The sequence below is a fragment of the Dromiciops gliroides genome, chromosome 2 (assembly GCF_019393635.1).
Source record: "Dromiciops gliroides isolate mDroGli1 chromosome 2, mDroGli1.pri, whole genome shotgun sequence".
NCBI classification, from domain to species: Eukaryota; Metazoa; Chordata; class Mammalia; order Microbiotheria; family Microbiotheriidae; genus Dromiciops; species Dromiciops gliroides.
This window is the reverse complement of record NC_057862.1, coordinates 392,929,441-392,943,455: the sequence shown is the minus strand read 5'-3', so window position 1 is coordinate 392,943,455 and position 14,015 is coordinate 392,929,441. Positions and strand designations below refer to the sequence as shown.

At 37.4% G+C, this 14,015-nt stretch overlaps 1 protein-coding gene across 2 annotated transcripts in view; it reads left to right on the top strand.

Annotated features, from left to right (window-relative positions):
• Nucleotides 1-14,015, top strand: part of STXBP1 (syntaxin binding protein 1) — an 86,782-nt gene that overhangs the window by 58,000 nt on the left and 14,767 nt on the right. For both annotated transcript variants that reach the window (XM_043982692.1, XM_043982693.1), the window contains exons 11-17: nucleotides 2,413-2,473; nucleotides 3,374-3,439; nucleotides 4,167-4,247; nucleotides 6,919-7,057; nucleotides 7,886-7,995; nucleotides 9,266-9,367; nucleotides 13,672-13,757. In XM_043982692.1, coding sequence (XP_043838627.1) covers nucleotides 2,413-2,473; nucleotides 3,374-3,439; nucleotides 4,167-4,247; nucleotides 6,919-7,057; nucleotides 7,886-7,995; nucleotides 9,266-9,367; nucleotides 13,672-13,757 — 645 coding nt within the window. The remainder of the gene's footprint in view (nucleotides 1-2,412; nucleotides 2,474-3,373; nucleotides 3,440-4,166; nucleotides 4,248-6,918; nucleotides 7,058-7,885; nucleotides 7,996-9,265; nucleotides 9,368-13,671; nucleotides 13,758-14,015) is intronic.

Here is a 14,015-nt window from a genome sequence, read left to right as displayed (position 1 = left end):
GAATGTAAGGATATATGGGAAGTATTTGGGCCTCTTATAGAAAAGTGATTTACAGATATGGAATATTAAAATTAGATGCATATTAAGTAGTTACTAAAGTCTGATTTTTTTTTGAAAGATCCACATGTAACAAGCACAACTCAAATTTCTTTTAGTTTCTACTTTAGTACTTGCACTTTAAATATGATGTTCCTCTTATTATCCCATTCATATTTTCTGAGGGGTAGCTGATATCTCTTAAGTGTGTCAAACCTTAAAAATGTTTTCTATTATGGGGCAGCTACTGGCTACATAATTACTGGCTGCATGACCCTGGGCAAATCACTTAACTCTCATTGCCCCACAAAAACCAAAACAAACAAAAAAGATGTTTCCATTACTGAAATCTTCCCTGCCCATTCTGCTTTATAAAAAAATAACAGACTTAGGGGCAGCTAGGTGGTGCAATGGATAAAACACTGGCCTTGGAGTCAGGAGGACCTAAGTTCAAATCTGGCCTCAGACACTTGATACTTATTAGCTGTGTGACCCTGGACAAGTCACTTAACCCTCATTGCCCCACCAAAAAAAAGTGCAAGGAAGAGCTTTTACAGTGGAGGGTGGGGGTAGTGGGTAATGCTTGAACCTCAGCCTCATTAGAATTGGTTCAAAGAGGGAAGAATATATACATACATATATATATATATATATAAAATAAACACACACACACTCAATTGTTTATAGAAATGTATCCTACCCAATAGGGAGATAAGAGGGAAAGGGGTGTTGAGTTGGTGGGGGGTGATAACAGAGAGGACAGATTAAGTGGGACAGTGGTTAGAAGCAAAATAGACTTTTGAGGAGGAACAGGATAAAAACAGAGAGAACAAGAAACAGAAGAAACTGGGATAGAGAGAAATGCATGGTAATCATAACTGTGAATGTTAATGGGAGGAGTTTACCCCTAAAATGGAAGCAGATAGCAGAATGGCTTAGAAGCCAGAATCCAACAGTATATTGTTTATAAGAGAAATACTTGAAACAGAATGACACACTCAGAGTTAAAATAAAGGGCTGGAGCAGAATCTAATATGCTTCAGTTAAACTAAAAAAAAAAAAAAAGTCAGGAGTAGCAATCATGATCCCAGACAAAGCAAGATAAAAAATAGACTTAATTAAAAATGATAATCAAGGAAACTACATTTTGCCAAAAGGTACCATAGCTAATGAAGTAATATAAAAAAATTATAGCAAGTTTCTCTGATGAAGGCCTCATTTCTCAAAGATATACTGAGTATAGAATTGAATCAGATTAATAAAAATAAAAGCCGTTCTCCAATTGATAAGTGGTCAAAAGATATAAGAAGACAGTTTTCAGAAGAAACAAAATGAAAACTATAATCTTATGAAAAAAATGCTCAAATCACTATGATTAGAGAAAGGTAAATTAAAACAACTTTGACATAGCACTTCATACCTATCAGAAATGACAAATTCTGGAGAGAATGAGGGAAAAATAGGTACACTAATGAACTGCTGGTGTAGTGAACTAGTTCAACCATTCTGGAGAACAATTTGGAACTAAGCCCAAAGGACTAACAAATTGTGTATACCCTTTGACCCAGCAATTCCACTACTAGGTCTGTATTCCGAAGAGATCAAAGAAAAACGAAAAGCACTTATATGCACAAAAATATTTATAGCAAGTCTTTTTGTGATGGCAAGGAATTAGAACTTGAGGATGCTTATCAGTTGGGGAATGGCTGAACAAGTTGTGGCATATAATTATAGTGGAGTACTGTTGTATGGGAAAGAAATGACAAGGCGAGTGGTTTCAGAAAGACATGATAAGAACTATATGAATTGATGCAAAGTGAAGTGAGAAGAACCAGGAGATCATTATGTACAGTAGCAGCAATGTTGTAAAGATGATCAACTGAAAGACATAGCTACTCTGATCAATATAATGATCCAAGACAGTTCCAAAGGACTCATGATTTTTAAAAATGCTATCTACTTCCAAAGAGAGAATTGATGAACTCTACATGCAAACTGAAGTATAATTTCCCTCACTTTATTTTTCTTGCCTTTTTTGAAATATAGCTAATTATGGAAATATTTTTGCATGATTTCACATGTATAATTGATATTCTTCCTTGCCTTCTCAGTGAATGGGGGAGAGGATGAAGGGAGGGAGAGAATTTTGAACTCACAATTTAAAAAGAAAAGAATGTTTATAAATAAATTGGAAATATTTTTAAAAATAAAATTTGAAAAAGAAGACTAGAAAAGTGTAGTGAGAGAGGAAAAGTATATTATGAACAGCTTTGAATGCCAAACAGAGGGTTTTGTTATTTTTAAAAAAGAGAGAGCACAGTATTTTTATAGCACCTATACAGAGGCATTCTCTAAAAACTACCATCTCATTTCTAGGGAGGTTACCCGTTCCCTGAAAGATTTTTCTTCCAGCAAAAGAATGAACACAGGCGAAAAGGTAAATCTGTCACTGATGCTCAAATGTAATTTAAATTAATCCTTAATTTCCCTTTGTTATAAATGAATAATAAAAGAGGGATGCTACAAAAGTACAGAATTAGGAAAATGGGGGTGAGAATTTCATCATGTTAGGACAAATATTTACTTTTGTTTATCTCTAATTTGACTAATTTCTGAATTTAAATTCTAAATTGGTCACTCAATATGTGGCTAACCTTAAATAGTTTCCTTTTTATTGCCCTGTAATCCAGTATTTGTTGCTTTGAATCATTCTGAGGAAATTCTCAAGGAAAGAGAAGCTGTAATATCCTTGACAAGACAAGAAATGAAAAATTTTAATTCGCATAGTCTGGGGGCTTCTTACCACGTTTTAGGTGGTATTTATATCAGTGGACAAACCTATCGCACTCATGAAATAGCCATTCCAGTAGAAGATTGCATGGGTTATGAATGTTTGAGAGTGAGACTAAGCTTTCATGCAAGCTTTTATTGGTAATATTAATGATATATTTGTTGAATTATTGAATTGAATGAGCCTATTAGGAATTAACTTATATATTATGTCATAAACTTTGCATTCCCTAAGTCACAAATAATATTTCTAATTGGTACCAAATATTTCTGGACTTCAGAGTTCTCTGCATCCCTTCCCAAAGGTGAATACAGTATTTATATAATTTTTAAGTTAAAAAATAGAACTCTCATAGTCTTGCCTTTAGTTATTTGCTTCCTTAAATTAAAAAGTTTATGTTAAGTTTCACAGAATCACAAATTTGGAAAATGGGAAAGACGTCATTGGCCACTATCATATGTTGTCCAGGATGATATTAAAAAACTATTTTACAGGAACGCTGTGTAAATAATGTAGATAAAACACTGTGCTTTTGTTTCTTCCCAGACCACTATGAGGGACCTGTCACAGATGCTGAAGAAGATGCCCCAATACCAGAAAGAACTCAGCAAGGTATGATGATCCAGAAGGCCCAAAGTGAATCATCCATCAGTAGAGATGTTTTCCTCTAATTTTCTGTTGGAAATACTTAGAAATTTTGGTTTTCAAGGCTTTTCTAGTAAGAAATTATTTAGGGGAGAGGCAGAAGTGTATCAAGACAACCTGTTGTGTCACGAAGTGGTTCCTGAAGCAGTTGTTAGTGATATTCTATTGTTCTGTGTCCCTTTCTTTTTTCATTTCTCTTTTTGTCCTTTTTTTCTTTCTTGCCTTCTTTTTTTCTTACAGTATGTAGCAGGCCTGCCAATGGCAATTACTACTACCTGCAGGCATTGCTTTGTCCCACCATGGTCTTAATATAGCCCCCAAAATTTGTTAAATTCTATGGAAGGGAGGATTCAGAGAAAGAGTAGATGATATCTATTTAATTTTATTAATGAGTGTCTTAACACTGAATGACTATATAGTTTTGTGTGATTTTCCTTCCTAGTACTTATTGTAACTGTAACATGGTTATGTTCAGGTTTTAGATTTCAGTTAGAATTTTGATGTTTCTGTCTGCTTCCATAAGCTACGTTGGAAAATGAAATAAGGCATTTTTCTTTTGAAGTGGGACACTAATTTCCAGTTGAGAAGTTGTGTTTCCCTGTTTTCTCTAGCACAAGTATTTGAAGTCTTAGTATTTTTATAGTAGTCATTTACTTACATAGCATTATTCATAGCATTGTATTCTCCTTTATAGTATTCAACTCATCTACACCTTGCTGAGGACTGTATGAAGCACTACCAAGGCACTGTGGATAAACTCTGCCGAGTTGAGCAGGTAGGCCTTTTTCAGCCTCAGGTAAATCCTTTATCCTGTTCATTCATCCAGATGGGTCTTAACTTCTGACCTTCAATATTCTGCAGAATCATGGGAAAGAGACTAGATGGTCTAGTCTCTCCTCCTTGGACCCAGTACAGTAACATTCTCAATGGTAGGATCTTAATTGGATTGGAATGCTGTGCTGTGCTGTTTGGATATTGCATGTTTGATTTCTTCCAACCATCAAATAGTTAGATGTGTAAACTTAGCGAGCATATGCTGATAGGCCTAGCTGAATTTCTTTTATAAATTTGGATTTGCTTTTTCTTTCTATTGGAGCCTGACCAGCTCTCAAAGACTAGAAAAAAACCAGAGAGAGAGAGAGAGAAGCCTGCTAGGAGGTTAGTGGGACCATGTGATCACTTGGACTGAGAATGAGACTTACAGTTTAAATTTCTAATTCTATCTTTTCCTCTAATTTGATAACTGTTTCTAATTTCTTATCTTCTTACAAAAAATTGAGATAATGGTATTGACCCATCTCTCAGCATGAATTACATGGAATAACTAATCACATGTCATATAAATATGACATTATTAAGTTAACAGCTACCTAACCAAAATACACTCTTAATTTCCAAGGACTGGAATAACTAATCAGATACTATATAAATATGACATTATTAAATAATACCTACCTAATCTAAATGTACTCTTAATTTCTAAGGAGAGATTCCAGGGAAAGAGAAGATCATTGAGAACATTCTGAATCCTCACGTATCCCCCTCTTTCTAGTTTCACAGATAAGAAAGTGTGGAAGTTGGAATCATTTCTTGTAACATTTGATATCATTTTCTAGGATTCAGAAAACTGCATAATCCTTGAGTTGAAAAAGACATCAGGGGCAGCTAGGTGGCGCAGTGGAGAAAGCATCAGCCCTGGATTCAGGAGGACCTGGGTTCAAATCCGGCCTTAGACACTTGACACTTAGTAGCTGTGTGACCCTGGGCAAGTCACTTAACCCTCATTGCCTGCCAAGGAAGGAAGGAAGGAAAGAGGGCAAAAGGGAGAGAGGGAAGGAAGGAAGGAAGAAAGAAAAAAGAAAAGAGAAGAGAAAAAGACCTCAAAAGTCATCTAGTCTGATTCAAAGAATGCATACTGTCTGTAGTCAGAAGTTAGGACTATAACGGATGAGCCTCTTAGGAAATTGCTTAGACTGTCTCATGGGTGAAAAAAACAGACTTTGGGGCAATGTTAATTCAAAAATACATAGGATCTTTCAGTCAGTCACCCACTCAATAAGCATCTGTCAAGTATCTACTATATGCTAGGTACTGGGGATAGAAATACATTTACATTTTAGCAGGTGAAACAATGTGTACACAAATAAGCATATATAAGTATAAGTATATACAGAATAAATAAAAGTACATTTGGGCAGGGATGTCCTGACAGCTGGGGGATCAAGAAAAGATCCATGGGGGCAGCTATGTGGCACAGTGGATAGAGCACCGGCCCTGGAGTCAGGAGTACCTGAGTTCAAATCCAGCCTCAGACACTTGACACTTACTAGCTGTGTGACCCTGGGCAAGTCACTTAACCCCCATTGCCCTGCAAAAAAAAAAAAAAGAAAAAAAGAAAAGATCCATGTAGAAGGTGTTACATGAGCAGAGTTCTAAGAATCAGAGACGAGGTGGAGGTGTATGCTAGCTATGGGGGGAGTAGTTTTCAAGTTAATCTATTATCCTGGGACATACAAAATATTATTTCCAAAAGAACTTGACTGCAAAGAAGAAAGTTGAAGATTCAGTAAAGCCTAGAGGCACCTAAAACCCCCAGAACAAGCGATTTTGTTTCAACATGAAGTCAAGCAATGTTTGAGTTAACAGGAATGGGCACACCAAGACAGGCATGGCAACCTCACAGCAGCAAATACCCCAGCCACTCATGTGAAAAAGTGTATCCCTCTGTGAATAAAATCTCTGTGGTTTCTGTGCCCTTTTTGGAAGGGGAGTTTTGTGAGGAAGCTCAACCAAGATTGATAGAACTGGGGGCAGCTAGGTGGTGCAGTGGATAAAGCACCAGCCCTGGATTCAGGAGTACCTGAGTTCAAATCCGGCCTCAGAAACAACACTTACTAGCTGTGTGACCCTGGGCAAGTCACTTAACCCCCATTGCCCCGCCCCCCCCCCCAAAAAAAGATTGATAGAGCTGCTGCATAAGTGCCCTGGAATTCAGCTGAAAGGATGGAAGGCTTTGGCAACAATTAACTTAGCAGATAATTTTTGTCATTTTATGTATTGCTTTGGAAAGTGACATTTGTTCTTCTTAAGATTTTTGCCAACCCTCCCTAATTCCATGGAAAAGATTATTTTATTAGAATGTGATATTGTAAGATTAGTCATGCCACCTTAACCTATACATCTTAATCACAAAATTTATATCTTGGGGCAGCTAGGTGGCGCAGTGGATAGAGCACCGGCCCTGGATTCAGAAAGACCTGAGTTCAAATCCGGCCTCAGACACTTGACATTTACTAGCTGTGTGACCCTGGGCAAGTCACTTAATCCCCATTGTCCCACAACAAAAAAAAAAAAACAACTAAATTTATATCTCTTTCAGTGCTTTGTTATTGAAGTGTTCAAGCTATGACTGAGAAAGACACCATTAAGGTATATGTTTTTTGTAGGACTTGGCAATGGGCACTGATGCTGAAGGGGAGAAGATCAAGGACCCTATGAGAGCTATTGTTCCTATTCTCTTGGATGCAAATGTCAGTACTTATGACAAGATCCGCATTATTCTTCTCTACATCTTCTTGAAAAATGGTAGGAGTTGAAGGGAGGGTAACTGACAGTTGCTAGGAAAAATGGAATATAGAAAGTGGGACCATCAGGGCATGAGGAAGCAATGAGGGGAGAAAATAGTTCAGCAGATATGGAAGAGAAAAGGGAAATAGTAAGAAATAGCCAGTTTTTTACCTTTTGAAAAAATGTATCATAGATTTAGCTATCACTGAAGAACTAAAGTAGCCCTGATAATTTGAATGTATATTAATGAAGAAGATGTTGTAGAGAAATAGGTACTGGGGAAGAATGAGGAAGTACAGATTGGGCCTCCATCAGTTCCATATTTGCTGGGTGTTTAATTTAAATCTCAAATACACTCTGCCTCTAATTTCATATAACCATTTTAATCTATTTGAGTGTCCCTACTGTAGAATACAAGTACTAACAACAAAGCTGTTCTGATTTAGACTAGTATGTGTATAGGAGGAGGAATGATTAAAGTATTGGAACTATATCAGAACAGTGAAAAATTATGGAGAGGTTAAAATAACAAGTACTCTTGTGCTGAAACAGTAGTGATGCCCTACGAATATTTAACCTAGTGCGTAGAATATGGGAACTTTGGATTTAGACTGTTTAGCTCTAACTGTAATTACTGGTATGTAACCTTGGACACTTCACTTTTAAATTGAGTATGTTAATTTTTATTTCCTATTCTCCCCACAGGAAGCTTGTGAGAATAAAATGATTAATGTTTGTAAAAACCGTAGAAGTAAAAAGAGATCTCCTTTTTAAAAAGTGGTTATTCTCTCACAAGTCAATATAGTGGGTCTTATGGTTGGGTTTGGGTCTTACTTACTCTTTTAGGCATCACTGAAGAAAATCTGAACAAACTGATTCAGCATGCACAGATTCCCCCAGAGGACAGTGAGATCATCACCAATATGGCTCACCTGGGAGTGCCCATCATTACAGATGTAAGTTTCCTACCTCTCAACTTCTCACAGAGATTGATTTCCCATACTGAGAGTGGCAGTGGTGAGGTTTTGTGACATTGTCCACTTTGGGGAAGGGTGAGGGATTAATTGCTCAGGCTCAGCAGCATCTGAAATGATAAAACTAGAAAATTTGAATCAAGGAATTTTACTGAAGTTGATCCTTATATTATTTCTCACCCTCTGAATTATTGAAAATACTTGACAGTAGCCTTAAGAACATCTCCATGAGGAAATCAGGGCTTCATAATGCATTTTATAGGATTGTACTCAGGTAACCACAGGATCTCAAGGAACCTTGAAGAACATTTTTTTCAAAATTTCCTTGTGGACTTAGCTTGTCAGACTTGCCTATAATATATTTATAGATATTTATCTACCTCTATGCACTGGCTAGCTCAGTTTGCTATAGCACAGTAGAAAAGGTGAGTTAACTGTATAAAAACAAAAACTTGATCCTGCAGTCACAGACTGTCCCCTGTCCTTGTCTCACCCTATGACAAATGGTATGTTTTTAAGATAATTGGCCAAAAGGGGCAGCTAGGTGGCACAGTGGCTAAAGCACTGGCCCTGGATTCAGGAGGACCTGAGTTCAAATCCGGCGTCAGATAATTGACACTTACTAGCTGTTTGACCCTGGGCAAGTCACTTAACCCTCATAGCCCAACCAAAAACAAAAAAAGAAAGAAAAAGGAAGATAGTTGGCCAACTATGGCTAGCCCATGGCAATTCAACCTCAACAGTGGGGGGAAAAACATGTGAAAACAGGGGTCCTAGTAATAATGAGTCGGTAGTGTCATCTTTTTAGCTTATGGACAATGTGCCATTGGCTATCTGCCTGTGCTTTTTATAAGAGTTTACAAAGTGTTCTGGATGTTTAACCTATATTTCTTATTGCTCACATCTCTGAAGATGTGATGTGTGGCCATAGGGTCACCTTAGGCTCAATAGCACCCGGATGATTAGGTTAGAACATAAGTCAGATTCCCTACAGGTTCCCAAGAGGGATACATTTAGAGCAATTCCCATTTAACAATTCTCCATGGAGGGTGATCACTTTTAAGTAATCTGTCATAGACATTCATTATGTAGAAGTCACTCACTAATAACAGCTAGCAAAAAATGATCACTCTGGTCTTTGGTTCAAAGCCAAAAAACACTATAGCATCCTCTGGTTCCCTAAACTCAGAGTCCTATGTGATCCAATTCAAAAGTGGGCCTCTAAGAAACTAATCCTCTGGGTTTTTTTCAGTCCACTTTGCGTCGCAGAAGCAAGCCAGAGCGGAAGGAACGCATCAGTGAACAGACCTACCAACTCTCACGATGGACTCCAGTTATTAAAGACATTATGGAGGTCAGTGATGGGCTGCATGGTTCATGACTTTTCTGTTGATAGCTTAGTTTTCTTTCTTTTCTTAGTAGTTGATGCAAGGTTATATACACAGTGACCATGAAATCTTTTTCATGATGATTTGAATCCAAGGACACCTATCACCTGATTCACACCTAACCTACTCTTTTCTTAAAGAATAGCAACCAAATTAATGCTGTAGGCTGTTAGATTTTGTGAACTTTCTTATGTTAGTTGTTTGTTGTTTTCAAATAATAGAGGCCCAAATAATGATGTTTTAAAAAAAAAACACAACCAAGTATACCCCCCCAAGATCAGAAAAACAATAATAAAAGGGAAGTATGGAGTGAGAGATGTTTTATTTGTGCATTGTTATCTGATAGCATTCATTCAACAGGCATGTAAGTACCTATATGTGTAAAGAGCTATTCTAGACAAGAGAATTCAAAGATGAAAAAAATACAGTCCCTGACCCTTGTTGTTGTTGTTTGTCCTTAGTTCTCGAAAAGGACCATGATAAGGGGCAGCTAGGTGGCGCAGTGGATAGAGCACTCGCCCTGGAGTCAGGAGGACCTGAGTTCAAATCCAGCCTCAGACACCTAACACTTACTAGCTGTGTGACCTTGGGCAAGTCACTTAACCCCAATTGCCTCACTTTAAAAAAAAAAAAAGGACCATGATAGATGTCATGACTTGCAGTGAATTGGATTTAAGTGAGGAAGAGCTGTGCAAAGTCATTAGCCTCACTCTGTATTCCAGAACCATCTGGAACCAGTGACAAGATATATTATCAGGATGACTTGGAAATAGCCCTGGATGTTTAAGGCAGTTGGGGTTAAGTGACTTGCCCAGAGACATACAGCTTCCTTCCAACTTCAGGGCCAGGGCTCTATCCATTGTGCCACTTAGCTGCCCCCAACCCCCTGACCCTTATTGTTTTCTGGAAGTAATCCTACGTATACATGAATAAATATAATACAAAGTACAATTTGATAGTGTTCTCAAAAAAATTCAAAGCAAGAGAGATTGCTTTTACCTGGAGAGACAAAGGTGGAGATAAAGAAAGGCCTCATTTAGAAGATGTCCCATGAGCTGGGTAAGTCTTGAAGGAAGAGAAGGATTTAGCAGTTAGAGAAGAAGTAAGTCTGCACAAGTGTAGAGAGGTCAGTGAAGGCATTGCCCTAGTAGTCAAGAAATCCTTCAGAGAACACTAGAGGAATCCTAAAGATTACATCTGGGAAGGGACTTGAGATGTTATTTATTTGTTTGTTTGTTTTTTTGGTGAGACAGTTGGGGTTAAGTGACTTGCCCAGGGTCACACAGCTAGTAAGTGTCAAGTGTCTGAGGCTGGATTTAAACTCAGGTCCTCCTGAATCCAGGGCTGGTGCTCTATCCACTGCACCACCTAGCTGCCCCTCTTTAATTTTATATTGAAGTAATCTGAGACCAAGAGAGGTGAGAAGTGAAGTAACTTGATTAAGGTCACAGAAAAAGCTAGTGTCAGAGTCAGGACTAGAGAGCCCAGGGGTTCCTAAAAACAGTACAAGCATTTGGAAAATAAGCTTGCTTCAATCAATCTCATTTCACAGTAACATCATTACTATTTTATAACCAAAACCCACTTTAAAAAGAGTCCTATATGGGGCAGCTAGGTGGCGCAGTGGATAGAGCACCGGCCCTGGAGTCAGGACTACCTGGTTTCAAATCTGGACTCAGATGCTTAACACTTACAAGCTGTGTGACCCTGGGCAAGTCACTTAACCCCAATTGCCTGACTAAAAAAAAAAAGACTTCTATATGATGATGAGTGAGATGAGCAGAACCAGAAGAACATTGTACACAGTATCATCAACATTGAGTGTTGATCTACTGTGATGTACTCTATTCTTCTCACCAATGCAATGATACAGAAGAGTTCCAGGGGACTCATGATGGAAGAGGATCTCCAAATCCAAGGGGAAAAAAAGAACTGTGGAGTATAGATGCTGATTGAACCATACTATTTCTTTTGGTTTTGGTGCTGATGTTTTTATATTTTGAGGTTTTTCCTCATTGCTCTGATTTTTCTCTTATAACATGACTAATGCAGAAATACGTTTAATGTTATTATATATATATATATATATATATATATATATATATATATATATAAAACTATATCATATATATATATATATATATATATATAAAACTATATCAGATTACCTGCTGTCTAGGGGAGGGCGGAGGGAGGGGAGAAAAATCTGAAATTGGAAAGCTTGTATAAACAAAAGTTGAGAACTATCTTTACATGTAACTGGAAAAAAATAAAATACTTTATTAAAAAAAAGACTGCTATAGGGCAGCTAGGTGGCGCAGTGGATAGAGCACTGGCCCTGGATTCAGGAGGATCTGAGTTCAAATCCGGCCTCAGATGCTTGACATTTACTAGCTGTGTGACCCTGGGCAAGTCACTTAACCTCAATTGCCTCACCCAAAAAAAAAAAAAAAGACTGCTATAGCATCATTTGGACCACTGCCATTTATAATGTTGTTGCTCTAGAGCGAACTGCCCCCAAAATGGTGTTTCTCCTGACCAGTTACTTATGGTAGATGGAGTATGCCTGTAATAAGAAGTACTTCCATTTTTATAGCATTTAAAATTTTACAAAGTGATTTCCTCATAACATCCCTGTGAGTTAGGCATATAGTATGAGTATTAAAATCCATACATTTTAGGTAAGTTTACAATACACTCTACTTATTTTTTCCTACCTTAAATAACCTTTAATTTATATACATGTGTGTGTGTGTGTGTGTGTGTCTGTCTGTATCTGTGTCTGTGTCTTATATTCTCCAGTAGAATCTAAGCTTCTTCAGGGCCTCAATAATTTCATTTTTGTCTCTATAACCCAAGTGCCTAGCACAGTGCTCTGGATTTAGGAGGAACTTAGTATAAATATTTATTGAAATTAATTAAGTCTGTTGAGCCACTCTACTATTTTAAAAAATCCTAACCCTAAAAGTGAAAGCAATTCATATGGATGTCAAGTTACATTTTTGTGGCACACATGTGGCCTGCCCATCTTTTTGTCTCTGCTATTTTAACTCCTTTTTCAAATTTGTTTTGTTAATTGGCTTCCCCTCTCCTAATCTACCATACAGAGTTTTTAGATGTGCCAAGACTTTTAGAAGTAGTATAGATTTTTAAGCAGCAAGGAGGAGAAATCAAGCACTGGGCAATCTACCCACTCAAATAATTCAATTCCTAGTACCTCCTGGGGCATGAGGCTTTCCCTGCATGAGTAGCCCTTCATCTGCCCTCTTGCAAAAGAACCTGTTGAAAATTTTTGGATAAGACTAGGATGAAACACTATTGTGCTGTAAGAAATGATGAGCATGGGGCAGCTAGGTGGCACAGTGGATAGAGCACCGGCCCTGGAGTCAGGAGTACCTGAGTTCAAATCCGGCCTCAAGACATTTAACACTTACTAGCTGTGTGACCCTGGGCAAGTCATTTAACCCCAATTGCCTCACTAAAAAAAAAAGAAAAAGAAAAAGAAATGATGAGCAGGATGCTATCAGAAGGACTTATGAAAAATGCAATCCATTTACAGAGCAAGAACTAATGGTATCTGAATACAGATTGAAGTATAATTTTTTTTCTGTTAGTTCCTCTTTCTAAAGATTTTTTGTCTCTTCTTTCACAATCTGACTATAATGTGGAAATGTTTTGCATGACTGCATAAGTATAGCTTATATTGAATTGCTTGAGTTCTTAAGGGGGTGGGGAGGGAGGAAGAGAATTTTAAAATTTTGAAATTTGAAATTTGTTTATACGTGTAACTTGGGGAAAATTCTAAAAAAGCACCTGTTGAGGTCTCTTGGATTGAGTCTTTTACAAACCACGTGAGTTGTTTCTTCCTTCATTTTTGCCTAGGGGACCATTTTTCTTGATTCCCTTGCCTTTTCCCTTCTATTTCTTTTGACCCTGTATAGAAAGCAAAAGAATAGAGGGAAGAAATAAATTAAAATATTGAGGCATCTTAGGTAGGGGAAAATAGGAAAATTGATGCTTTTCATTTCCACACCTGAAAGAACACATCAGCATAAACTACACAAGGATTGCCACAGACCTGGCCATAAACACAAATGCTGAGAAGAAACCATTTAGTAGCTATAACTATACATATACATGTGTATGTGTGTGTATATACACCTATATGTGTATGTGTGTATTGATACAGTTTATATGTGCTTACATATATACTTAAAATACAAACAACCCAGGTTGAATAAACTGATTTCTTTGTCTCTTCTGTTTCTAGGACACTATTGATGATAAACTTGATACCAAGCACTACCCTTATATCTCTACCCGCTCATCAGCTTCTTTCAGTACCACTGCTGTCAGGTATGTAAAAACATCTGAAGAAGAAGGGGAGAAAAAAATGTCCATTCCTAGTGAGATTTTATCTGTATAATCATTATATTGTTATGGTATGAAAAATGAAATGTTGTCATCTACATGTGGACCTTTTCTCATGATTTTTTTTCTTGGAATACATAAAGTTAATAAAAATGTAGCTATCTAAATATATCGGGCTTGGGGCATGGTTGGGAAGTCACTGGGAAGTGGTAGAGATATTTTTAAAAACATGCCAATAAGGGG